Source organism: Delphinus delphis, chromosome 8 (genome assembly GCF_949987515.2).
Source record: "Delphinus delphis chromosome 8, mDelDel1.2, whole genome shotgun sequence".
Classification (NCBI taxonomy): domain Eukaryota; kingdom Metazoa; phylum Chordata; class Mammalia; order Artiodactyla; family Delphinidae; genus Delphinus; species Delphinus delphis.
This window is the reverse complement of record NC_082690.1, coordinates 13,319,996-13,346,728: the sequence shown is the minus strand read 5'-3', so window position 1 is coordinate 13,346,728 and position 26,733 is coordinate 13,319,996. Positions and strand designations below refer to the sequence as shown.

Sequence of the window (26,733 nt, the reverse complement as noted above, 5' to 3'; positions counted from 1 at the left end):
GTCCTTTCTTTGGAACACGGCGGTGATTCTAGATGGTGGTCGTGTTGCTTTGGAACACGGCGGTGATTCTAGATGGTGGTCGTGTTGCTTTGGAACACGGCGGTGATTCTAGATGGTGGTTGTGTTGCTTTGAAGGGGGCGGCTGCGTAACAGGTGAATCCCAGGAGCTCAGTGGTGTGAATGCATCTCCCCATTATGAGAAGTTCAAAACAAGTGGAGGGCCTTCTCCTCGGGGACTCGGCTCCTTCTGTCCTGTGGCCCCACTCTCCTCTGGGACTGAATGCAGCCTGCAGGTAGGGAAAGAAAACAGGGCCGTGTAAGGCCACAGCCCGTCGTAAGGCCTGGGCCAACAGTCTGCTGTGTCCTCAGGAGGCCGGGGACAGAGATCCAGAGAACAGCCAGCCACGCTCTGACACGGTGGCTGTTTGCATTAATGTTCTTACCTGGCAAGATAGAGGTGGCCGACCAGTCTTCTCCTGGCCTGCCTAATTCTTCTCCATTTTACTGGTTTACAAAAGCCAGAAGCCTGGGAACTACTGTTCGCAATAAACCGAAGCTCATTTCTGTGGAGTCCTGGAAAATATTTCCTTACTTGGAATACTTCAAAACTGGCTAAATAAAGCTGATGCTTTCCTTTTGTTCCTTCTTGTTATGAGCTAAGGATAAGCAACGTCACCTGGAGGCCAGAGAGAACCAGGTTGAACAGAAGTTTGAAAGCATGTGGTCTTTCCGGCTTGTGTCCCTTTTTTAAATGAAGAAGATGCTTCAGTGTTTTGGTTTCAGATCTGAAGAGTGCATGTCCCATGTATGGAGTAAGGATGAGAATAACCAGAGGTTGATTTCACAGAGGACAAAAATAAGCCAAGTTATTGGTTATGCCAGTGAGAGCCTGCGAAGAAGATGTTTGGCTATCTGGTTAATGCCACACAGCAGAGGGCTAGTGTTTCTTCTTGGGGAAGTTGAGTCTGGTGGAATCTGCAGAGAGGGAAAAACGGGCCGCCCTGGCCCGGTGCTCCAAGTGTGAGCACTTAGTCATGACAGAGGGGGAGAGAGTCTTGCTTTAGAAAGTTGGTGGCCGTCACTCATTTCTGTGTTGGTTTGATCTCTTTCAGGTTAGTCTGAATGATTCCCACAATCAGATGGTGGTGCACTGGGCCGGAGAGAAGAGCAATGTCATCGTGGCCTTGGCCCGGGACAGCCTGGCGTTGGCGAGGCCCAAGAGCAGCGATGTGAGTATTGGTGTCACTCTGGGCGTTCCTCTGTGCAGCCAGGACGCCCTTTTCTCATCCATCGAGGTTATCGTGCCAGACAAAATATTGGGTAATTGGGAGAATCTGGAAAATAACATATATCCCTTCTTCGCGGAACACAGGGTGGTGCAGGCAGCGTTGCAAGGAGACCCGTGTGATGTGTGGTGACTTTTGTGCAGTGGGAGGGCGTGGTCTGGATTGTCGCATCTGCTCAGCAGAATGCCGGAAGTGTGTTGTTGGGCAGGGCTGTCCGTCGGCAGTGGAGCCAGGTGGAACCGAATGGGTCTTTCCCATGTGCTGATTTCTTCTAACCCGTTACAGTTGGGTGAGTCCTTGAATCTGAATCGCTCAGACTCTTAATTTCCACAGTTGGCACCTTACAATGTTTAATAGCCTAGAAGACATTAGACTGAGGGTCACGCACTCAAAAGACCCGTGATAGAGGCCAGGTGGGTAACAGGCAGGGGCGAAGCTGCCTCCACGTTTATGACACTCTTCACCTCCACAAGGAGGAAGGGTCTCTCCCATTTTTCTTGAAGTATGTGGCCCTCTGGGACTTTTTCCCACTTTTGATAGAGATGCAGGTTCAAAAAACATTCACCGGTGTCTTGATTTGAACATGGTGGTGGACGCTACCTGGTCTCAGGGTATAAGACACTGGGAAGTGGAGGGACTTTGAGCTTCTGGGCTGTTACTGGCTCTCAGCTCTGGTTGCCATGCAGGGCCCAGTGCTGCTGGATCTGATTTTCTGAGAGAAGCTCAGAGGTGGGGATTTTTACGTGAAAACTGCTGAGTCTTACAAGTTGGCAGCTGCCGTATAGCTTTTACAAACCCTGTGTGGGCCAAGTAAAACATATATGAGGGCCAGAGTGAGCCCCTGGGTCCAAAGTCTGTGGCCCCTTCTCCGAACCTCCCCTCGCGGGGAAGAGGAACAGCCCCTGCCTCGGGTCAGGGTGAGGCTGTGGACAGAAAACCACGTTGTGGAGGTTCGGTCACTCTGCACTCTGGCCAGAGGAAAGCCCCTGATGACTTCGCTAGCACTGTCCCGTCAGCCTGGAGGACATACTTGAAATTCTTGAGCCTAGATTTGGTCTCCATGAGGCCCCTCACTCTGTATCCACCATCTGGTTTGGATGTGCTCCAAGGTAGGGGACCAGAGGGTACCCCAGGGGCTGTTTTCTGGTGGGCTGAATGGGGGCAGCTGGGGAGGGCAGACGAAGGGCTGGCCATCGTGATGTGTAACTTGGGCCAGGGTGGGGTGCTGAGCAGTGGTGGTGGGAAACCGCTGCAGCTGACAGCCAGGCTGGGCGCGGTGACCTGGTGCAGGGCTAGGCTCGTTTGGGGCCGTGACTTTGGCCCAGTTATAAATGCGATCAGGGTTGGCAAGCACAGATGGCAGTGTATTGATGACTGTTGGCCTGTGAGAGTCCGTAGGCCGCTGTGTTCAGAGGCATCTCTTTTGAGCACAGGAGACAGCTCTCTGCCCTCCTGCATTAAGAAATCCTCCTTAGGGTTTTAATGTATTTTAAAAATTCTTTGTGCAGATAGTATTTTTGGCGAAGACCTATCTTTTTACTGTTTTGTGGTACAAACAGGAGCCCAGAAGCATTACAGTGATTTGCGTGGGGTCACTCAGCACGTCTGGGGCAGGGTTGGGGCTAAGACCCCATCATGTACTCGGTCAGTGCGTGAGGGTGTAGTGTTGCCACGGTGACCAACATTAGTTTTAGCCCTGACAGTCCTATATCCTGGGGCCCTCCTCAGTCTTGGGTGAACCAGGAAGGTTGGTCACCCTACAGATACTGCCAGTCTATCCAAACCCAGTTCTCACTCTGCCTAAATATTTGGGTGATTCTTACTAAGGACCCATTGAACATGTGAAACGATAAACTATTCTGGAATGAAGTATACGCTAAGATTAAGTGGAAAGGAAACTTCGTGCTTGGAGATAATAAATTGGGACGGCAGAGATTTCCCTCATCAAGGCATAAGCTACATTAAAGAACCGGCAGATGAAACCGAGACGTTCTCATGTGGAAAGTTAATGCAAAAATAAATTCTGACTCAGAGGCAGGAGTAGGTGGTGCTGGAGTAGTAACAATCTAAATTTTCTTTAAAGACTGGAAGCACGGTTCACAGGGCCCCGTAGGCAATCCAAAAGGAACAGAACCTATACAAATTAGGAACTGTGTGAGTTGGAGAACGGCCAACTCATACATATTCAGTATATAAAAAAGGAATGGATCTGGAAGCTGGAATCCCGGAAGATTTGCTCTTAAACAGAAAAAAAAAAAAAGAATATCCCGATGAACTTGTAGCCAGTGTGAGTCCATGAAGCATGGCTCCTGCAGGACCTGTCTTTTTCTGTGATAAGCCTGTAGATGAAAGGAAACCGAAGGTGGTGTTTATCTTGACCCTCCCCGCCTCTTCCTTTCTGCACCCTCCTGACGTATTTTATCAAGTACTCGGTTGCCACATAATTGACCAAAGAGCTTTCCAGAGATAGTGTCTACCAGAAGACCAGAATCAACCAGGGGAGGCATCAAGAATGGTAGGACTCACTGCCCTTGTACCCAGAGTGGTGTGACTGGTGCCCCTGGGGATTGGCAGGGGAGCCGGGCCCGCGCCTGTAGCCTGTGGGAGCCGGAGTCTAGCTGAGCCCCAGGTCTGAGAGCAGAATGCATGGGTTTGAATCCTGGCTCTACCATCCATCAGCAGTCTGACCTTGAGCCAATTCCTTCATTTCCCCTTGGTTTTCTCATCCATCAGTGAGATAGTCCTTGTAAAATCTTGCTTCCCAAAGGGTGGTCTGCAGACCGGCAGTGTGCGGGTTTCGTGGGAGGTGGTTAGAAATGCAGAATCCCTAATCTCACCCCAGACTTCCTGAATCTGAGTCTGCATTTTGACTTGTGTCCTGCTGGGTGATTTGTAGGCGTGTTACAGTTTGAGAAGTATGGGTGTAAAGTACTTAGAACAACCCCAGACACAGAGATGCTTTCTGGACACTTCAACCCTTCTCCCCCTCCCCTCCTCCTTCTCGTTATTATTTATGGTTTTGAAGTACAGGGGAAATAATTTAAAACCGTTCACTCTGAAGGACCATCTTTAGAGGTAAGACTGATCTAACTAGCAACTTTTGGCAGTTTAGAAACTGGGTGTGGAATTAAGAGATACAGACTACTGTATATAAAGCCACAAGGATGTGTTGTACAGCACAGGGAAATAGAGCCCTTGTTTTGTAATAACTTTACATGGAGTATAACCTATAAAAATATTGAATCACTATGTTGTCTACCTGAAACTCATATAATACTGTAGATCAACTATACTTTAATTAAAAAAAAAGAGAAACTCCTTTCTTCTTTATTTAGTTGAGGGAGTAGTGTCCTGGGGAGGCCAGAGAAGACTAATTAGTGCAGAAACCTGTGTCTGGATGCAAAGCAAACGGTAGGAGCACAGGATGAGTGAGCCTGGGGACGTTTGCCTCAGTTCACCTGGAGCTCACTGTGGGCCGTGAGTGAGGCAGCATGCTAGGGAAAGAAACCCTGACCCAGAATGTACCAACCGGGGTGCTGTGTGGAGGCCATGAGGTCATCAGCCCACTTGGCCTCGTCTGAACACTGGAAGAGGCCCTTGCAGGGCTCTTCACTGTGGAGGAAGGTGAATAGCTGTGCACAGCCCCGAGCTGGCCTTTGCCCTATTGATCTGTTGATCAAGTAGGGATAAGAATTGTGAGGATAGGCTCAAAATACCATGTTGGAGTTGTCCAGCCTGGAGAAAGGAAGCAAGGCCGATGAACAGTTTGAGAGCCTCAGGCGTAGCATGGACCCTCACATACCTTCCTCACTTCTGTTTAGTATAAGCCCCAAAGGGATGGAGTTTGCTTACAGACGAGAACGTTAAGGGCGAGGTTTGTGGTTTTGAGGGTGGCCGCACGTCCACCACCAGCGGGTGATGCAGAGGTGTGGCGGGGTGTCCGGGGAAGGCCCCATGCTTCATTCAAGGTGGTGTTTTCTCTCTCCATCCAGTGTTCCTTCCAGTGCCTGGGCTGTAGCTTTGGTGTGTGATCTTCCTCTTTAGCAGAGAAATGCAAGCGTGCAGAGGAGAACATTCACCCAGAACGTTGACTTGAGAGAGTGGAAAGTCAGCTGAACTTGGGCTTGGAGGAACCCCTCCTAGTTTTGTCAGTTTCTAGCAGCATGACCTTGGGCTAGTCCTTCATTTCTCTGAGTTTTATCTCTTAACTGTAAACAGTTGTTCACTGAGTCAGGGATGCATTCATTTCACTCTCTTTTGTTCACTCACAGAACACATGCATTTACTCAGGCTGTGGTTTATAGTGAAATTTATTCATTTCAGAATTCTTTTCTGAGCACCTGCTGTGGTCCAGGGAAAGGGGCAAAGGAGAGACCCACTCACGGGGGGGGGGGGGGGGGCGGGGTTTAAAGATGAAGAGAGTTGATGTATACAAAAGAGTATTGTTACTGAAAAATTCTGCCCCGATGTGAGCTTATTATCACACTTGTGCCTCTGAGGAGGTAACGGAGTGGATTATCCGTGTAGGGGACGATGCTAGGGCTGGGAGGAGCCTGAGCTCCCTTTTGGAGAAGCCGTCAGTTTGCTGTGTGTGACTTTGAATGTCACAAGGAACACTTCGTGTCTGTTCTTGGCCTGGAGGATGGAAGTGGGAAAGTACCGCTTGGTCTTCCTACCACTCAAATGATCTCTGAACGCTCAACCTGCTGAATTTAGGAAGCTGTTTCTGTGGCAGCCCCTCACCGTGTGTTTGGTAGTCGGGGAACACGTGCTGTGCTTAAGTGTGTGTGTTTGTAACAGGAATTCTTCCAGATGTTGGCAGAGGTTCTATCTGTGCTCTTCCAACCTCGACATCTAATAAATATTAATAACCCGCATGTGCGCTTGGTTTTCTTTGCACAAACACCGTGTAGTTCATTGTTCACGTGGGGGCATCGTTCACCAGCAGTGACATGTTTACGTGCCCATCATGTGAAGGGCCGTGTCTTTGTATGCCTGGTGTCTAGCGCAGTATCTGGCTCCCATGAACCCCTCAGAACGTGTTTGCTGCTGAGTCGATGGGGTTCGTCCCGAGTTCCCATTCTTCTTGGGATTCACCTGTCCTTTTACTTTAACACTTTCCCCAATTCTAACTCAGTATTATATTCATAGTGTTCATAACATTATAGTGTTATATTCATCTGTCAGGCTCATTTTAAACTCACTGACTGTATTAATTTCACAGTGCCTGGGTAGTAAAGTCTAGGGACAAACGATCTGACAACTTCCATTTCTTCCATCCCTTTCTTGAGGTGTGATGGCTTTCAGGTAGCCTCCGGGCACCTGGTAGACACTCAGTGCACAAGTTATTCTTCTGTTTCATACCTGTGGTTACCGGGGAGCCAGAGACCCGGAAGCAAGAGAGAAGTAAATACCGTTGGCAACTGCATGGCCCCCCCTGCTGTTCCTCTAAACTCAGAATCTCCCATGTTACAGGGTCAGGGTGCTGGAGGAGGGGGGTTCTGGGACCCCTCTGTGCAGCTTCTGTGCATATTTAATCACTTAGCACTGCTCTCTTTTTCATCTCTGGGGCTACTCTGAAAACCCATGAGGGTTTTTTTTTTTAATCGTCTGGAATGCTGTAAGGACAGAACTCCCCAGCAGAAGGATGAGAATTAGATTACCTTTTGGGTACATTTCAACAGATGGCAAAACAAATTCTCAATCCCTTCCCCTCAGACAATCACATTTTCTCAGCCTCTGGATGTAGTTTGTTAAACACTCAACCCGGCCGTGGTGAGGAGCTTATCATGGTTTCTGTCTGCGCGTCTCCCCCTCCAGGGAATTGTTGTGGCCTCAGAAAAGAGGCCACTGGCTTGGGGACAGACACAGAGGTGGCCTGCTTCTCCTTTGTGGGTTGTCTTCACACCTGTAATTTCATGGTATCAGGGACCCGTTGGGAACCACACTCAGGGCGCAGGGGACGCGTTTGCAAGTGGAGGCGGAGGGAGCCGCCTTTCTGCCACTTTTCTCACCGATCCTTTTCTTCTTTCCCACCTCCGTCTTCCAGGTGTACGTGTCTTACGACTACGGAAGATCATTCAGGAGAATCTCAGAGAAGTTGAACTTCGGCGAGGGGAACAGCAGCGAAGCTGTGATCGCCCAGTTCTACCACAGTCCTGCGGACAACAAGCGTGTAAGGACGTCACCTGTCGTGACCGCGTGGGGCTGTCTTTTGCGACCACGGCTGTGCTACAGGAGGGCTGGGAGATGCAGCGCTTGGGCGTCTTTGCCACGTGACAGGCAGCTGGGGACTGTTTTTCTGCTTACCTGGGAGTCGGTGACAGAATGTCATTCTCAGGGCAGAGCTGTGCATAATCAAGCAGGCCAGGTCCTGGCCAGGCAGGATTTCTAGACAAACAAGGGCAGGTTAAAGCCCAAAGCGTCTGCCAACTGCCTGATAAGTCGCCTGCTTCATAGGGGGCACAAATGTTACCCAGGGCCACTGGGGCTTGCACTGGGGTCTAATCTAGGTCCTCCAGGGCAGCCGCTGAAGTCTTGGTTTCATGGGTATCACCAGTGTGCGTACACACGTGCATGTGTACCCCCCTTCCCTCCAGCCTGTACCGGTCTAGAAGGGGAAACCAGGGCAGCTGATCCTGCTGTGGCTCCTCATTTGCTTTCCCAGCTGTCTGCCCTGGGGCTTTGTTTCTGCAGTAGAACCCGGGCAGTTTGATTTGGAGGAAGCCTAGACTTGAGATGGCCCTGGGCCCCAGGGAGGAAGAGGGGGGTGCGGGAAGCAAGGCTTTCCTGTGGGTTAGGTACCTTGAGCTTGGAGAGCTGTGTTTGGCTGCCTTCCTCCCCGCTCTAGTGATCCCGAGCTCATGTCCAGGATAGGATGACCGCTTCTAAGGATGCTCGAAACCTAGCTCCTTAGAAGCCAAAGCGAAGGTACGGGGCAGCTGCTGCTTTTTGCTCATCCGGAAAGGAGAGAGGGAAATCCACAGGGTCCTCTGAGCAGGTCCGCCCCCGCCCCCCTGCCCCGCAGTGCTGGCTTCTCAGGTTGCCTGTGGTCTGTTAGCAGGGACTGTATTCAAAATATTTAGCCACCGGAATGGCCCTGACCAATCAGAACAGACCCAGTCTGGAGGGAGCTGGGTTTTGAAGGCCACCCTGCTGAGGCAGGCATTAACCTTTCAGTCGCTGGATTGTGGGCTGGGCCTGGGGAGGGGACCAGGCCAATGGAGCTGTAGGAGGGGCCGCTCGTGGGTTTAAACTGCCTGTTTACTAACAGAAGCAATTGTTTTTTTAACAACTAGAATAGGTGCCACTGGTACCTACTAGTTAATATCAGCCCCGTCCGATGGTCTCAAAGTGGAGGGGCAGTTAGGACAAACTCCCCTCTAACCTAACTCCAAGGTGACCGAGCAGTTCTTCCCTCTGCGAAGAAAAGCACAGAAAGAGGTTGGAATCGGTTCTGTAGTCTGGACAGCAGGCCCGCCGCGCCCTCCCCACCACTGCACTGGCAGGCCTGGTACTGGGGACTCGCGGTCCCTCGAGTGACTGGGGAGCCCTGCCCCAGGGTCCAGCTTGCTGGCCGTGTTGCATCTCCTGTGGATCAATCTGCCTCTCAAGAATCAAACAGCCCTTGGATTAGTCTCTACGTCAGGTGGTACCCATCCATCATTATTATTAGTAGCAGTAGTACTATTACACATTGTCCCGAAGTTAACTCTTGCTGAAGTTGTGCTCTCGAAACTGCTCTGTTGTCCCTTTCAGCCCCATCTCGTCCCCTCCTCGCCTCTGACCGCAGGGCACAGGTGTCTGTAAGCAGGCTCCGTCTCCCTTCCTGCTTGTCGCGGGTTGCGGTGAGCAGCTGCTGAACCCAACAGTCGGAAGAGTCAGAAGACAGGAAAGATGAAGTTAGGGGCTTGCGGCGGGGGTGGTTTAGTGCGGGGAGAGGATCTGGGGCTTTTGGAGAGGGTGAAGGAGCAGGGCAGGGGCTAGGGCAAGAAGGAAGGAGAACCAGGGAATGGTTGCAATAGAGGAGCTCTAGGTGCTGCAGGTGAGGTGGGAGCCATGGGCCCGCGGCCTCAGTGCTGTCACCTGAAGAGCAGGGCTGCTCCGATTTCTCAGGGCTGAGTTGGGGATGATTTGGAGTTGGTGAGAGGATGCATAGGGCTGCCTTCTTGGAGAACTTGGTGGCTGTTGGAGCTGGGGCTGGAGCAGGCTGAGTGAGGTTAGGGATGCTGCCTTCCCTGTTGGGTTTGTAACTCCCCAGTGGAGGCTGTTACCCCTCCTCAGACTTCTCAGGAAGGAAGTGACTCTTACTGTGCTGATGACTTAGGTTACTTTTGCCTTTGTCCCTTGGAAGGCAGATTGCCCCACTCGACCTACCATTTCCTGATAAACATCCCCCATGGCTGAGTGCTTTGCCCTCTACGCCAAGGTGCCGGGCCCAGGCCAATCACCTGTGCACAGACGTTAGCGTGGCTGCCACGGAGGGCGATTGGAAATGGTGGAAGTGACTGTTCGCAGCTGCTCGGAAGGGCTAAGGTGTCACGAAAGGGCCACGTGGAAGTCTGGAGGGGCGTGGCCTGCAGGAGGGGAAAGAAGGCGCTGCTTAGGTAAATGGAGCGGCTGTGGGGTCACGTGAGAGTTTGGGTCTATTTTCGAATCAGCCCGCCGTCCCACTTCCTTCTTTGCGGTCCCCTGTGTGCCACCGCCTGGAGCAGCGTGCGGCTCTAGCCACCTGACAGTTCCACCAGCCTCACAGTGCACCCGAGGTCAGTCAGCAGTGTCCAGACATGTCTGGGCTCTTTGAAGGTCACTGGATGTGTGGTCAGGTTTCCCAGCCTCCACAGATGCGAGAGCTGGTCCTGCCTTTTTCCAGGCAGAGGCTGGTCCCAGGTGGGATGGTGAAACGCTCTCTCTTTCTTCCCTTGGTTCCCACCTCCTGGAGGTGAGTCCGTTCCCTGCTTCGTCTGCCCATCCTCCTTTCACGGTACTCTTGGCTTCTTCACTCGAAACTGGAGACAGTCACTTAGGCTGACATGGGGATGAATTCTGTAGTGACTTTTGTTATCTCTCCGGAGGTCTTTGTGTTTTACGAGGGAACGTAGCGTTAAGCTAAAGGAAAAGATGAAGCACGTCTGGAATATTAAGTGATTGCAGACGTGCTTGGAAAGGTAGGGGGTGGCGGTGAGGATGCTCCTGAAATTGCCCAGGTTAGGAAGCATCTAGTAGGTCAGCTCTGCTGGCCAGTCTGCAGGGTCGCCTCGAGCAGACTTGACAGCCAGGCGTCCCGGGACTAAAAGCAGAGTAGGACGTCCCATGCCTTCGTACTCTGTGCACATTGGAGGATGGTACCTAGCGGCAGGAAGCACGTGCCTAAGGGTGGGATGGAAGCTGCAGGTCATTAGAGTAACGTTGGATCAGAGAGGTGGGTGCTCGGAACTAGGGTTGGAGCTTCACAGATGGGCAGGTTTCTGTAGCTGGAGCAGAGCTGGTGGGAACCCTAGGGGATCAGGGAGGAGAAGGGCATGGGCAGAGGCTTCAGGGTGCCAAATGTGTTTTCTCTGCAGGCGGGGAGGGGAGTGTTTGCACTGAATGGCTTAATGATGTCAGTGGGGCCCCACCTGAAGAGGGAGGAGTTTTCCCTCTGCCTTGAGGACTGGAGGGAGCCATGGAAGAACCTTGGAGCTGACGGGTTACTGTGAATACTGTCCCTTAGGGACCTGTGTCTGGTCTGCCGGCAGCATGCAGAATGGGCTGGAAGGGCAAGGTTAGAGGACGGTAAGAAAGGGAGCCCGTGGGTTACTGTAGGCATGACGTTGCCCAGTCACTTTACCAAACCTAATATCCACCCTCTAAGGGTCTCGCTCCCTGCTGGTCCTAGAAGCCAGGAGGATGAGTAAAACCCAGTGCTGACCCCAATTTCCTCATAGTCTCTAGTAGGACCACGGGCTGCGCTAGTAGCACTGGGAAGAAAAAGGAAGGCACTGATTGTGAAAGACCTTTTAGAGGAAAACCTAACAGGGTAGGTGGCCGATTGAAAGTAAGGGAAGGCAGTGGAGTAGAAACCAGACCCTAATGGTGAGTAATGGGGCCGGAGAAGGTGTCACGTGGATAGGGCGTGGGACATGGGGAGGGAGAAGTGGGTTTTGGGGGGCAGGTGGCGAAGAATTCAGTTTTGGACAGAGAGCAATATCTGGGCACATCCAGGTGGAGATGCTGACTGAGAAGGTAAAGAAGGTCATGAAAACTAGACTCTTGGGAAGACATGAGGGTGGGCGTGGAGATTTGAGAGTCTTGGAGTGCGGGCTCCTGGAGGGGCGGTGGTGGAAGCTTTTGGAAGGATGAGCCATAAGCCACGGGCCAAGGATGGAGGAGTCAGGGTCACCTGAGTGCGAGGAGCTGAAGAAGACAGAGGGGCTGGCAAGAGAGAGTCAAAGACAGATGGTCAGGGGTGGGGCGTGGAGCGATGATGCGACCGTGTCGCAGAAGGCAAGAGCGTTTCCAGGGAAGCTTGGGGACTGGGTTAAGAGAGGAGGTACTTCACTGAGCCCAGCAGTCCAGGCTAAGACCTCTGGATTCAATTCGGGAAAGGCTGCCTTTTTGTTGGAAGGAGAGAGGTAAGGTCTGATGAACCAGCCAGGCGCTGATACGAATGCTGCCTCTTCCTGGTCACCTTGGGCAGCCGACCTCTCTAAGCATGAGTGTCCTCATTGGTAAGAGAGGAGATGACAGTATCATAGCTTGGAGTTGCTGCAGGGACGCTGTGAGTGAAAAGAGGCAAGGTGTGCAAACATTCAGCCCAGTGCCTGGTGCATACTAAGTGCCTCTTGAAAAATTGTAGCTATTGGACTTCCCTGGTGGTCCAGTAGTTAAGACTCCGCGCTTCCAATGCAGGGGCCATGGGTTCAATCCGTGGTCGGGGAACTAAGACACGCATGCTGCGCGGCGCAGCCTAAAGGAACAAAAAGAAAAAGAAAAAAGAAAAATCATGGCTACTGTCATGAACATCATACGTTCTGTGGCCGGACATGGGATTTCTAGGTCCTCAAATGTGAAACTGCAGGCAGCCATGGGATAGGTGTTTCTGGAGAAAACTTTTCAAACTGAGAGAACACTCCCTCCCCCAAATAACCAAGACAGTTTCAGAGCAGGAAGATGGGCTGTGTTATTTCTAGGGGACACTTTTATACCCCAAATGATGATGGTCCTCCTTAGGGTCCTAATTGTTTTTATCACTTTGCCTTTGGTTCCGCTAGTTTTTGCTTTCATACCATTTGCTACCCTTTAGAGTTAGACTTCATTAGGCTTCTCCAGAGTTTGGAGTTTTACATTAGATGCTGTGGAGGAAACAGAGGAGAGAGAACACATAAAACGCTTGCCTGGGAAGTTTACAGGCTGGATGTGGGGAGAGAGCGTGAAGGAGAAGGAGCAGGAATGTCAGAAAGCAACGTGTAGACAAGTGCAGATTGTTTCTCCAGGCTGAGGCTGTTAGAGCTGAAGCGGGGTCTGGAGCAGGTGGAATCAATTAGGGAGAGCGTCCTTGGACTGATTCCTGTGCGTCCGTGATTTCTAGGATGTCAGTGGCTGAGTTTTGGTGGCGCTGGGTCCCCCCAGCTCTGGTTCTGGGTCACAGTCATCCTCTGAGCCACCCTGTGCTCCTGGGAGCAGGGGACGTCCTCCAGCTCTCTGTGTGCACGCAAGGCCTGCCACCTTCTGGGCTTTCCAGCCTTAATTTCCTGATATTTCCCTCAAGCCCCAAGACTGTCACCAAACCCATACTGTTTTTTTTTTTCCCTTCCTCTTTTGTTCCCAAAGTCAAACTGCCCTTGACTCGGCGTGTTCCTTCCCTGTGGAAGTCTTGTCTGCCCGTCAAGGCCCAAATCTTCTGTGGAGTCATATCCGATCTCCCAAACCGGAACTGATCTGTAGTCTGTGCTCTCATAGGACTCTGTCCATGGTTTCTCAGTTGGTCTCATTTCCCCTTGCACTGTAGTTGGCTGTAGACACGTCTTTCTCCCATATTAGACCGGAAGGTGCTTAAGAGGAAGGGTCCTCTGCTTTCTCTGGGACGCCCTCGGCATCTGGTCCAGGGTGCATGTTCGGTGCACTTTTGTTCAGTTGAATTGCTTTGATCCTTTCCCCTTGAGAACTCTTCAGGCCGGCAGTCACTCTCCAGCCTGACTTGTTCAGAGTCACTCACCCGTGGGGAAGCAAAATGAGGTGAGGTCCCTGCTTGCCCGCTGTGCCCCACAGTGAGTCTGCCGGCCCCAGTGGCCACTGGGTCCTCAGAGCTGCCCTGTCACCCGGCACAGGGGCAAGAAGGGGAAGCTAAGCTTCCTGGGTGGGTGTGATATCAGGGGTCTTCCCGGAAAGGTGTGTCAGAGGATGCACGGCTAGTGAGCAGGCCCATCCGTGTGCAGCCAGCCTGGAGAGCGGGGCTCCTCTGCCTGGCTTCCTAGAGCCGCCCTCTGATTGTGACCGGGTCACCCCCCGGGGAATGAGAAAGGCCAAGTCAGTTGAAAGAAAAAATAGAAAGGCTTGGCTTGCTTCATTACCTGGGTAAACAAGAGCTCCACCTGGCTTCAGCGCAGCCCGTCTGCACCCTTCCTTTGCCGAGCCTCGTGTGATATGCACCGGAGTCTCTTCATTGTCAGGAGATGGCAAGAAGACCATGTGCGAGGGTGCCGGCCCCTGGCCTCTGCATGCGTGGGCACTCAAACTCTGCTGGGGAAGGGGTGTTTGGGCGCGGCCAGGCTCTGCTCTGAGCTCTCCTCCTTTCCCTGCAGTACATCTTTGCAGATGCTTATGCCCAGTACCTCTGGACCACGTTTGACTTCTGCAACACCATTCAAGGCTTCTCCATCCCATTCCGGGCAGCCGACCTCCTCCTGCACAGCAAGGCCTCTAACCTCCTCCTGGGCTTTGACAGGTCTCACCCCAACAAGCAGGTAAGAGAGCTTCTGGGGCTCCTTGAGGTTTCTGTTCTGCCCCAGTGGATCGCCTGTCCTTCGAGTGACCTCCCCCAGCCCCTCCCTCCTCCTCTCTCGGGCTGAGCCTTTGTAGCTACTATTTCACTTCCCACGGCTGCGGAAAACTATATCCCCCTGGCACCCTGGGTCTGCCTCCTAGCCAGGGAGCAACACCCAGCCCCGGTTGGCCCTGTTAGTTACACATCAGGCCATTCTTGCTGCAGGGACACCTCTGTTAGTCCTGGGGGTAAATCGGGTCTCTGGAATTAAATCAAAGAGAGCCAGGTAGGGAAGGCTGGCATCTGAGCTGTGCTGGGACCTCTTGTCGAATTTCTGTTCTACCTTTCCCATCCTCCACCTTAAACATACTGCCCTTGCCTACCATTTATTTGAAGTTACCATTCACTTAAATATTCTTGCTGTGTGTGTGTGTGTGCGTGCGTGCACGCGTGCGTGCACACGAGCGCACGTGTGTGTGTGAATATAACATAAATGTGTGCATTTTCTTCCTTTAACCCGGATTTGAAGGAAAGGTGAGAGATGGGGAGAGCGCCCAGGTAAGTTTCTATCTCAAGGTTAAAACTCGCCAAGTCAAGGGTATTGATCTCGCATAATCCCGTGGAACCTGTTGGCCCTGTAGGATGGGGTTCATGATGAGTTTCAAATGACTTTGCTCAGAGGAACCTTGGAACGATTCTTTTTCTTTGCAGGTTGTTTAACCAAAACATGACCTGTTTATCTTCACTCGCCTTAGGGAGTAACCCAAGTATGGGCTGTTTACCAGTGTAGGTGGATTATTTTTGTTTTTAATCTCCTGCTTCTTGCTCCCTGGTCCCTAGGGCCACAGGAACCCTCAGGTTTTGTCTTTGGAAGTTGAGGGGCAAAGGTCAGCAAGTCCATTACTCATGGCCACACCTTTGTGTTCCGGGGATTCCCTGAGTCCTCTGCATTCAGCTTTCATCACTGTGTCCCATTATGGGTTTTCAAGGACACTGTTTCCCAGGCGAGAAGTACTGAGTATAATCCTTTTGTTTTCACCACCACGTGAGGGTCAGTCTTGAGTAAAATATAATTTCTGATAATCCGTAAAAGGAAGACAAGTCACGATCGTTTTTCCTTCCTTCCAATACGGAGGTACCGAGACCTTAGTAACCGAATGGAGAAGAATGCAAAGGTGAACTTCCTGCCCTTCCTGCCCTTGTTGGCACGTGGGGTAACCGGGTTGGGTAATGTGATCTCCCCACCTGTCTTCACAGGGGACGTATTGTTGAGGCTGGGGTTTCCACGGGTGTGTGCTGGTGATGCCATTCAGGGATCTTACATCACGCCTCTTGCATCGTGACCACTTGTCGCTTTGGTCTTTGCAGCTATGGAAATCAGACGATTTTGGCCAGACCTGGATCATGATTCAGGAACATGTGAAGTCCGTTTCTTGGTAAGTCGTGCCATCTGAGAAATTTGAGTTACATAATCCCCTTGCTTCAGTTCTAGCTCCTTCATGCAGGGCAAATCTGCCCTCCCCTGAAATGTGAAGCATCTGGTTCAGGAAAGACACATTCCAGACCCAGGAATGAGAGCTGCAGGTATAACAGACTCCCCAGGGGTTTGGGGGGGTGAGGAAGGAAGGTAACTTGTGACGGGAGTGACAGAGCTTTTGCATTTTTCAATCCGTCAGGGAATCCAGGGGAATCTTGAAGCTCTTGCATGTATTAGAATTTCTAAAAGACCTTCATTTTTAGAGCATCATATCAGAAGTGGGGACTTTTCTCTAAAATTCGTTCATTTGTTCATAACATACTTTTTTTGAATGTCTGCTGAATATAAAACAGACGCTTTACGGTGTAAGAAGTTGAATAACTGATGGATATAGTTATTAAGGAGATTGCAGTTTAGGAGAGAAGAAGAGACATTTTGTGCATGTAACATACATCATGAAAGAAGCATGAAGTCCTACGGACATAGCATAAGAAGCCAGAGGAGGGCCATGCTCCTTCCAGATGGGTCATAGGCAGCTCCACGGAGGAGGTTACTGTTGATCCGGGATGTGCACACCAGGTAGGGTGTGGCTGTTTGGAGGGGTGCAGGATGGGAATTCCAGATGGGAACAGAATGGCCCAAGGCAGAGACGAGGCATTGTGGTGCTTGGGTGGAGAAGCCTGAGTCTTATCCTTGGACAGTGTATTGGGTGAAATTTGGAAAGGGGTGTTGGTATCAGAATCTGCAGTGCTTGCTTGATAAAGGAATTTGGACTGAATTCTGAAAGCAATGGGGAGCCATTGTAGGTTTTTGAGAAGGAAAGTGAAATCAACAGGGCTAACCTTTAAGAGGTTGTTTCTGGTCTTAGTCACTTCCGGCCTTTTACTGTTGTGGGGATGATGTATATAATCTTGAATTTGTACATATGCAGACGAATGTGTAGAACAGACTCCCAGGAGTGGACTTGGTGGGTCAGTGGGAGACAGTCAAACCATTCACACCTACCAAACTTGATACCTCTTGACCTTCACCACCCTGGATCAGCTCTACCCATATGTAATCTTCCCCATTTCAGTTTCTGGTTGCTCAGGTGAAAAATTCCGAGTCATGACTGATTCCGTGTTGGTTTCATGCTTCACGTTCAGTCCATCAGGAAATCCCTGTGGCTGTACCTTCAGTATATACCCAGGATCCACTACTCGGCAACTACTTAACTCCAAGTCACTGCTGTCACTCATTAATCATCCAGCTGGTCTTTCTACTTCTACTCTTGTCCTTCTACAACTGATTCTCAGCAGGGCCGTATTGATCCTGTTAAAAACAGGTCAGATCATGTTGTTCTTCTGCTTTGAACCCTTTCAAGTGCATCATTACTTTTCTCAGATTAAATGCCAGCTACATTCCTCACCACAGGGCCTTTGCACTTGCTATTTTCCCCGGCTAGAATGCTTGTCCTAAAGATATATTTGTGGCTTGCTCCTTTACCTCATTCAAGTCTGCTCAAATAACATCTTCCAGATGGGGCCTATCCTAAGGATCTCATTAAAATTACAATTACTCCTGTCATTCCGGGTCTGCTGTAGCCTGATCTGTTCTTTTTCTGCACAGCACTCATCACGTCCTAATATACTCTTATTATGCTTATTATTTGTCTTTCTTCAATAGAATAAAACTACACGAGGGCATGGACTTTTTTCAGTTTTGCACTGATATATCCCCAGTGACTAAAGCATTGAAATTGTAACTTTGCCAAAATTTCTGTAGAAAGTGTCAAATTTTGCATTCATTCTCAACAACATAGAATTATGCCTTTTTCCACAGCCAATGTGTTAGTATCTCAGTATAGTTGTATTTTTAAATCTTGTTTTATTTATTTATTTACTTACATGGTTGCACCAGGTCTTTGTTGAGGCTCGTGGGCTCCTTAGTTGTGGCATGCAAACTCTTAGTTATGGCATGTAGGTGGGCTCTAGTTCCGTGACCAGGGGTCGAACCTGGGCCCCCTGCATTGGGAGCAACCACTGTGCCACCAGGTAAGTCCCTTGGTATAGTTCTGATTTGCATTTTTCTTATTATGAATAAGTTTGAACATCCTTTAACCTAAGGGTCATTTTTACTTCTTTTTTGGGGCCTTGTCTCTTCATGCCCTTTGCCCTTTTTCCATTAGATTGTTCATCTCTTTATTGCTGATTTCCAGGAGCTCTTTATATATTTGAGATTGGTCCTTTGTGATATGAAAGAGCTTGTACGTGTATGTTCATTTATATTTATATTTTCCAGTTTGGCATTGGTTTCTTGACTTTTACATGTAGTTTTAGTCCTCATTAAATGTAGTGGCTCCACAAGATGTGGATCCTGTCTGTGCGTCTTTTAGCCGTCTCTTTGAAGAGGAATGTCTTTGAGTTCGTATTGCTTCTTTAGTAGTTAAGGACAGTAAAGGATGGAGCAGAGAGGGGCCTTACAGCTGAGTATCTTCAGGCTCCAGTGGACTTCCTTTTTTTTTTTTGCGGTACGCGGGCCTCTCACTGCTGTGGCCTCTCCCGTCTCGGGGCACAGGCTCCGGACGCCCAGGCTCAGCGGCCATGGCTCACGGGCCCAGCCGCTCCGCGGCATGTGGGATCTTCCCGGACCGGGGCACGAACCCATGTCCCCTGCATCGGCAGGCAGACTCTCAACCACTGCACCAACAGGGAAGCCCTGGACTTCGGTTTTGTAGAGGGCAGCTCTTTCTGACTCTCATTACTTTCCTTGGGCAGAGGTTGTAGAGTCTTAGATTATAACCACACTCTCATCCGAGTACAACCTCTACCCAGGGAATACCATTAGAACTTTTTTTTTTTTAACTTTAAAGGGACAAATTGTTCTTTTTTCTGTTTAGAGAATCATATATTAAGAGGGCAAACCAGCAGGATTACTAAATAAAGAAGCTTCATGTTTGGGAATTTTTGTGTTGTACCTTCTGCCTCTGTGCAGACATGCAGATAGATATCCTAGGGGAAGGGGCTGCCTGTCTTATTGTAGATAATGACATGTCTGGTGTCAGGGAATTTCAGGCTATTTGAGGGATTTCTCCTAGGGTTCTGCATAATACGTGAGAGTGTAATGCAACCTCTCAGAGAATAAAGGCACATTTTGTTCAACGATGCTTGGCGGCCTAGGAGCAGCAGGGGTGAGGAAAACCAGTGATTTATGTTATCCAGAGCTGGAGATTGGCAAGACAGGACAGAGGATGAGCCATGGGGGCGGGTTCAAGGATGCCCTGTGGAGCACCCCTGAAAGGCTGTAAGTGAGGTGGGTGAGGCCAAGTGAGGACCAATGACTGTGCTCAGAGACAGAGCAAAGCTTGGAACTTCCAAATGAGGGTAAAGAGAAGAGGAAGTCAGTGTCAGTGAGCATGGAAAGTGGGAGGCTAGCGATTGCCAAGTACAGGAATTTGTTAGGGGAGCAGCTCTCAGAAAGGAGAGGTTCAGATGCGGATTACGGAAGAGAATTGGGCTGAAAGCCGCAGCTCTTTCTGTTGCTAGCTGTTGGCTGCTTTGGGTTACGAAGGAATAGTAGAGGTGAGCTCCACCTCCATATCTGGGTGAAGGTCCCTTCCTCTCTGCCTTTTTAAAAATATCCAGCGTGTTTTAATTTGCATATCCTCTAGGGTAGAGGAAGTACTTTAATCAGTACTTCCAACTGTGGAAAAGAAGAGAACACGTCCTCCCCATCCCTCCCCTGCTCTGCACACAGAGCATCTCGCGGTGAACGTTAGTTTCTCTCATTGGGACAGGCTGGTTTCTCCAGTGTCCGACCGAGACTCCAGATGGTAGGGCCAAAGTCAAGTCTTCCTCCTTCCCCCCCTTCCCCCTTCCCCCTTTGTTTTCCTCTTTCTTGTCTCCCTTCTTTTCTTCTTCCTCCCTTCCTCCCTCCTTTCTTTTCTTTTCCTTCCCGTCCCTTCTGTCTTGAAACTTGCTCTTGACAATACGTCTTGGAAGGAATTTCCTATCATTGCCTCCATTATCCCGAGAGCCATTGTGTCTATAGAACCGTACAGATGGTTTGTGTGAATTAATCATTAATGAGTCCTGCTTCTCCTTGGGTCATCACTGCATCCTCACTGTGAAGCTCTCCTCCAAATTTTTCCAACTGTTTTTCCCTCTTGCTAAATGGTCCGCCTGGCCTTGGTGTTCTTGTGCATGTTAGGAAACCTCGGGCAGGTTAGTTGTCCTCCCAGGCTGCTCTTAGGGCCCTTCTTAGGGGACACACCAGTGCAGAGATTCTTCTCTGAGGTAGTTTGATCTAATCACTCTGCAGGTTTTGGTTTGGAAGAACTTTTGCAGTATGTCCATGGATCCACGCAGCAAAGATCAATGCAGCAAGGAACTCTATAGGATAAAAAGAAATGTAAGGCATGGCCTTTGATGGAATCTATACTCTGTCTAGGAAGCTCAGACAGATACATTATGGTGAATGGTATATATAGTGGGTAAGAAGGTCCATTGTATAAAGTGAGAAGACTGATTCCAAAATCCACTTAAGGCAGTTCTCTCCCTTTTCTTGAACTCATAAAAAAGGCTTGGAATTGAGACGCATGGCTAGTGATGGGAGAAGGGCATGGGGGAAGGCTTCCTGGAAGAGGGGGACTTGCACTTGATCTCAGAAGACGAGTAGGATTTAGATGTGCAGATCAGAGTATATGCAGAGGGCATCCAGGCAGAGGGGGATAGTGTGGACAGAAGCACAGAGGGAGAGTTGAGCCCTGCGTTTCTGAAGGACGTCAAGGGGATCAGTACACTTGCCTTTCACTTTTCCTTCTTTTCCCTCTAGCCCTGCTGGAGCTTGCCTGGAGTGAAACCCAGGCTACACTGTAAACAACAGTACCAGCAGAAAATACTTGACAAGTGGCAATTCCTTTCCCTCTCTACTGAGCCAAGGAGCCACCAAAGGGTTGTGTTTGCGGCACAGGGAGAGAGCATCACTTCTAGCTGCTGCCATGGTGACCCTGGGTTCTCATTGACGGTCTGCATGGCAGGACCTCTACACCTCCAACGACTCAATGTGGAGATGATGACAACCGCTTTTTTTTTTTTCTTCCAGGGGAATCGATCCCTACGACAAGCCAAACACCATCTACGTTGAACGACACGAACCCTCTGGCTACTCCACAGTTTTCCGAAGTACAGACTTCTTCCAGTCCCGGGAGAACCTGGAGGTGATCCTGGAGGAAGTGAGGGACTTCCAGCTGCGGGACAAGTACATGTTTGCCACAAAGGTGGTGGTAAGTTCGAGGAGTAAACTGCTTTTGCGTGTCCGTTCTGAGGGTGGGTGTTCTGTGATCAGGCACGGAGGGTCCATGCAAGCAGGGACGGAATGCACGTGCCTGGGGGAGCTTGACTGCCGGTGCTGGATGTAGCTGGACACTCCCAAGGGACCTGGAAGGTTCTGGGAGGTCAAGGAGCAGAAAAGCTTAGACAACCACTCAGAGTGTCTCTGGGTGCTGGGAATTTGGTCCTTTCCTGGTCCAAGCATCCTTGACCAACACACACTTCTTTGAAATCCCGATGAAAAGAACACAGAAAGGAGGGGTGGGGCTAAGTGGCTTTTTTTTCTTTAATCCCACTCCCTGATTTCCCTGCAGCTCAGGCCCATTTCTTTGGGAGGTTTGGACACATGTTCATTTACATGGCTAGTAGAATGTGTAGTCATTGGCTAGTGGGAGTTAATGCTCCAAGAAAAGCAGTACTTAAGCTTCCAGCTGTCAGTAAGTAGCTTAAGTCTCAGGCTTTGGGAAAATCTTCTCCTTGATTTTGTGTGTTGGAGCCACATGCTGAAATGGAGGGCTTGCTCATTTAAAACCACAGTTGATTATTTAACAGGACTTGCCTTACAGCTGTATCAAGTTGCAACCATACTGCCCTTGTGTAAAGGAAAAAACCAGGCCTGGCCAAGAGTAGGTTGGGCTGCTCTTGCCAGGGGATGCAAGCTTGCTTTCATAACGCGACCATTGCCTCCTTGACCTCAGGTCTGACGGAGGTCTCTGGTGCCTGGGCGGTTGCTCTTTTCTGTCGTTCTTAACCTTAGGGACTAAAACCAGATGTCATGTTTTTGTCCAGGTTCTCACTTATTTATATGTTGGTAGCTGGCCAGGCAGAAGCAGGTCAACCCGCTTGGTAGGATCCTAGGGTGGAGAGAGGACTTCCCCAAAAGGGAAAGCAGGGAGCGAGGTTGGAATCAGAAGAGAAGATGCGAGAGGCTAAAGGCCAGAGGGGTTCCCCATTACACACCTCGAAAAATGGTTTTTTTTTTTTTTTTTTTCTTGCGGTACGCGGGCCTCTCACTGCTGTGACCTCTCCCGTTGCGGAGCACAGGCTCTGGACGCTCAGGCTCAGTGGCCATGGCTCGCGGGCCCAGCCACTCCGCGGCATGTGGGATCTTCCCAGACCGGGGCACGAACCTGCGTCCCCTGCATCGGTAGGCGGACTCTCAACTGCTGCGCCACCAGGGAAGCCCTTGAAAAATGTTTTTTAAGACCACTAAACCATGACAAGTTTTCTTCTGTCAGGCTCTTTGCCTCAAGTCACTCCCTGGATCATTTGCTTCCTGCCTTGCCTGTCTGTCTCTCTTACACACGTGCGTGCACACAGAACAGCCCAAGGACACAAGCATCCTTGAGTTGCTTCAAGCACAGGGATGTGCTGGGAGTGCAGAGGTGAGAGGTCAGGCCTGAGGACTGGTACCTTGTGACATCCAGTTGGGTGACCCCAAGTACCAGTTGTGTTTAAAACCTTGTCTCCAGTCCTCTGGTGCTCATAGGTCTTTTTTCTTTTAGTCTCTTGGCCCTGTGCTTTTTGTGATTTTAATTTCTCAATTTTAAGTCCCAGTGACTAATTCCCAGATTTCTTTTACTGACTGAGCTGGGAGGGTCTGAGGTGGAGAGCACTTGTGCATTCCCTCATCCTATTATTTCTAGATCTCACACCTGAGAATAAGTTATATCCCACTTAGAGCTTTCTGTGCCTCTGTTCTGCCGTCACAGCTGTGTCTGTTGTGTAGACATAGCTGATTTTCAGAGTGCCGGTGGTAATTTCTTTACTATTCCTGGCCAGTGGTAGGATCAGGGGCTGTGTCTGTTTGATCATCACTGATGCAGTACCCAGTATCTTGCACATTGCTTGATACATAGCAGATGTACAGTGGAGTCGAATGAATCTTTGCCTGCCTAATTTAGAAAGATTAGGCTATTGGGGTTTTCTTTGGGGGGGGGATGGGATTGGGGGATATTAAATTATTAGTTCTTTTATTGTCAACTGTCAACTCTGTGTGTGGCTTATTGATTTATATGGTATTGGTGGCAAAATTGTAGTTGTGTTGGCTTCTTGCTTCAGCACATGGATGGACCACCAGATTCCAAGGTCAGTGGTGTTAGCTAGAGGCTCCAGGTGAGATGAGCTAGGCCACCTCCTGGAAGTGTTGTCCTAGGGTCACCTGCAGCAGCAGCAGCAAGGGCCCTTGTTACAAATGCAGATGGCAGGGCCCAAATGCATTTTTTCCCCTGAGCATCCTAGGATGCCTAAGAGTCTCCAAAACTGGAGACATTCTTCCCTAAAGCCTTCTACATGCAGAAGCTTCCAATGCTAGTTATATTATCAAAGGCACGTTTCTCAATGGATAGGTTGATGAGAGGAGAAACACAACTGGCAGTGGATAATAACATGGGTATTTTTCTCCTTAATGCACTAGAGTCCTAAGCCATAAGGATAAACAACATTGGCCTTGGTTGGATAACCCTGTCAGTAGGAGTATTGAGGCCTGCAAGTGTCACTTCTTCTCTGGGGTGTGCCCAGCACTCTGGTTGCTGGTTTTGGGGAATTCTGAGTGACTTTAATGTTAAATGGATTCAAATCAAATTAGGAAAGTCAAGAAACTAATTGTAAAACGACAGAAAATTGGTTTTGGGCGATAAACTCTTTGGCTTTTTTCTGACACCGTGAATGATTCCAGTTCTTTGCAAGTTAGTACTTCAGAACATGTCTGGGCAGCCATCTGGGTTCTGCACTGGAGCTGGTTTTCAAGTCTTCATAACTCTCTGGGGCCCTTCTGACCTGGCTCTTACTTCACATGTGCTTTGTATCAGATGCCCTTCAATTTCCTTTTAACCCAAGTTTAATTTTTCTTCCTTGGTTTTTGACATGAAATTCACTTACATTGTCCACAGCATAGGGCCATTAATGCAACAGGGAGGCACCTCTGCAAAGGGACCGACATCAGTTTGTGAACTTGGTGAGACGCAGCTGTGAGGTACTTCCTGGTGGATAACGGTAGTTGCCGAACAGTTGGAGGGAGGGGAGGGCTGGCTGCTACTCTCCAGCTGCACTCCCAGCCTCTCCTGAAAGCCAGGCTCAGACGTTTCTTGCACAGACGTGCAGCAGTGAGCCAACACCCGATGCATGAGCTTGTTGGAGTCTCCTCTCTGTTCTTACAGATGATGCAGACACAGGGTTCTAGAGCAGGCTTGGCAAACCATGGTCCTTCACTTGTTTTTGTCAATGAAGTTTTATTGAAACACAGCCATGCTCATTTGCTATGTGTCACCTGTTGCTGCTTTCATGTTACAGTGGCAGAAATGAGTCATTTCCTAGAGGCGGGATGGCCCACAAAGTCTAAAGTATTTCTATACAGACCTTCACAGAAAAAGTTTGCCAGCCGTTGTTTTAGAGGCAGGATTCTGTTCGCCTTTCACTTGGCATCAGGCAGCTAGAACCCTCCAATGCAAGAGCTTGATGAATCTGAGGCATCACCCCCAAGAGTTCAGGTGACAGGCCTCCCTAAATCGCTGTGCCCTTTTCATGCCGGGGTGTTACCTTAAGGATATTATGGCTAATTCAGACACCTTGCATTCTGCAGATTTCCCGAGAGAACTCATTTGGACTTTCACTGTTCTGACTAGCCAACCACTAATTTCACTATTGGAAACCAATTTCTAACCATCATTATGCTGATTTAAAGTCGCTAAGGCTGACAGAGATAATGGAAAAACTTCGTTTTTGCCTCAGAACGATGGGCTTCTACACGGGAGGTTAGCTGGCCACGGTTGGGATGTGACTTTTAGGATAACTGACCAACATCTGACTCTTGACGAATTATTTTAATTATGACATCACTTAAAGGTCTCCAAACATAGATCTAGGTATACGCACTCACTGCTTTTAACTCATACAACAATAAAGCTCAAATGTTTTTACGGATTAAAAATAAAACTATCCTACCAATGTGTTTAAAATTAATTTTTTATAACACCAGTATTGAGATATAATTTGTACAGCATAAAATTCACCCTTGCAAAGTACACAATTCAGTGGTTTATTTCACGAGGTCACGTAACGCTCACCACCATCTAAATCCAGAACGTCGTGGTCACCCCCAAAGGAAACTTCATACACAGTAGCAACACTTTCCACTGCCCTCTCCTTCCAGCCCCTTGCAACCAGGAATCTCCTTTCTGCCTTGTGGATTTGCCTGTTCTGGACATTTTATGTAAAGGGAGTCATATGATTTGTGACCTTCCGTCACTGTTGTCTTTCGTAGTATCGTGTTTTCATGCGTGTTGAAGCAGGGATCATGGGATCACCGTAGTTTTACGTTCGCTGCTTCTTTCTCCTGCCAGATCAAATCTCTGGTTGAACCCCTCTGGCGAATTTTTGTTTTGAGTTATTGTACTTTTCAACCCAAGAATTTCTATTTGTTTCTTTTTTTAAAAAAAATAATTTCTGTTTCTTTATAGATATCCTCTATTTGGTGAGACAGTGTTCTCATACTTTCCTTTTTAATTCATGAGACGTGATTTCCTTTAGTCCTTTGAATGCGTTTAGGATAGGGGATTGAAATTTCTTGGCCGATAAGTCCGATATCTGGCCTTCCTCAGGAACAGTTCCTGTTGACTGTTGTGTGTGTGTGTGTGTGTGTGTGGTGTGTATGGGTGATATGTTGCTGTTTGCTTGCCATTGTTTTGGTGGAAAACCAGACATTTTAAGTGATATAATGTGACAACTCCTCACATCAGAGTAACCCATTCCCAGGGGGAGCTTTTTGTTGCTTGAGTTTTTGCAAGCTTTTATTTCATTTTCAGGATTCTGAAAAAGTTGATTTTTGTTGGTATTATTGTTGCCTTTGTTTTGTGAGTTTCCTGCATTCATTTTGTAACGTCTGCATCCCTTGTTGGGTATGGCTAGTAAAGTACTGACCATTAGTGGTCAGCTAATGACGGAACAGAGATTTCCTTAAGTACTTTGAGCCATTCGTCTGGCAGCCTTTGCTGAGGGCCTCTGAGTGTGTGTTGGTGGCATGCCTTCTACAGCTCTGCCTTAGCCTCTGCTTCTTGTTTGTGTAGAGACGCAAGGTTGTTAGCTGGCTGTGAGAGATTAGGCCCTTTCAGTTCTTTCCTGAGCATAGCACAGCCCTTTTGTGTGTGACCTTGTAAATGTCTTGGAATATTTCAGAGCTTATCAAAACCTCTTACGGACATCTTCTTCCCCAGTTTTTCCTTTCAGGCCTTTTAGTTCACCTTTTGCAGTTCCAAGCGATAATGTTTCTCCAGCAGCTGTGGTGTTAAAACATTTGCCACTTGTCACTGTTCCCCGTAAACGCCCTGGCTACAGGTCTGTGTGTACAGCGAGCTGAGTCATGTTATATAAAGAGAAGACCTGAGAATGCAGCTTTCAAGCGAGTCACCAGGCAGATCAGATCTGACAGTCCTCTGGCTGTGGGGCATTTGGGAAGCTCCAAACCTGTTCTGTCCTCTCCAGTGGCTGTTGGGCTGGTGGTTTTCACAGCTGTTGTAGCTGTGAAGCTGTGGGTTTCCCAGGCTACCACAGAGCTAGAGAGAAAAGGGATGGGATTAGAACAAGTTAAAACATCACCAAGTTAGCTCTTCTTGCCGGTCTTCAGTCGTTGTCTTGAATAAATGCTCCTTGAGTTTTTGCAAGCTTTTATTTCATTTTCAGGATTCTGAAAAAGTTGATTTT

The 26,733-nt window shown here is 49.2% G+C and overlaps 1 protein-coding gene across 1 annotated transcript in view; it reads left to right on the top strand.

Moving 5' to 3' along the window:
* The window catches only part of SORL1 (sortilin related receptor 1), a 160,010-nt gene that overhangs the window by 15,239 nt on the left and 118,038 nt on the right, over positions 1–26,733 (top strand). The window contains exons 2-6 of the mRNA XM_060017766.1: positions 1,113–1,229; positions 7,336–7,461; positions 14,069–14,230; positions 15,619–15,686; positions 20,810–20,990. Of these exons, the coding sequence (XP_059873749.1) occupies positions 1,113–1,229; positions 7,336–7,461; positions 14,069–14,230; positions 15,619–15,686; positions 20,810–20,990 (654 nt within the window). The remainder of the gene's footprint in view (positions 1–1,112; positions 1,230–7,335; positions 7,462–14,068; positions 14,231–15,618; positions 15,687–20,809; positions 20,991–26,733) is intronic.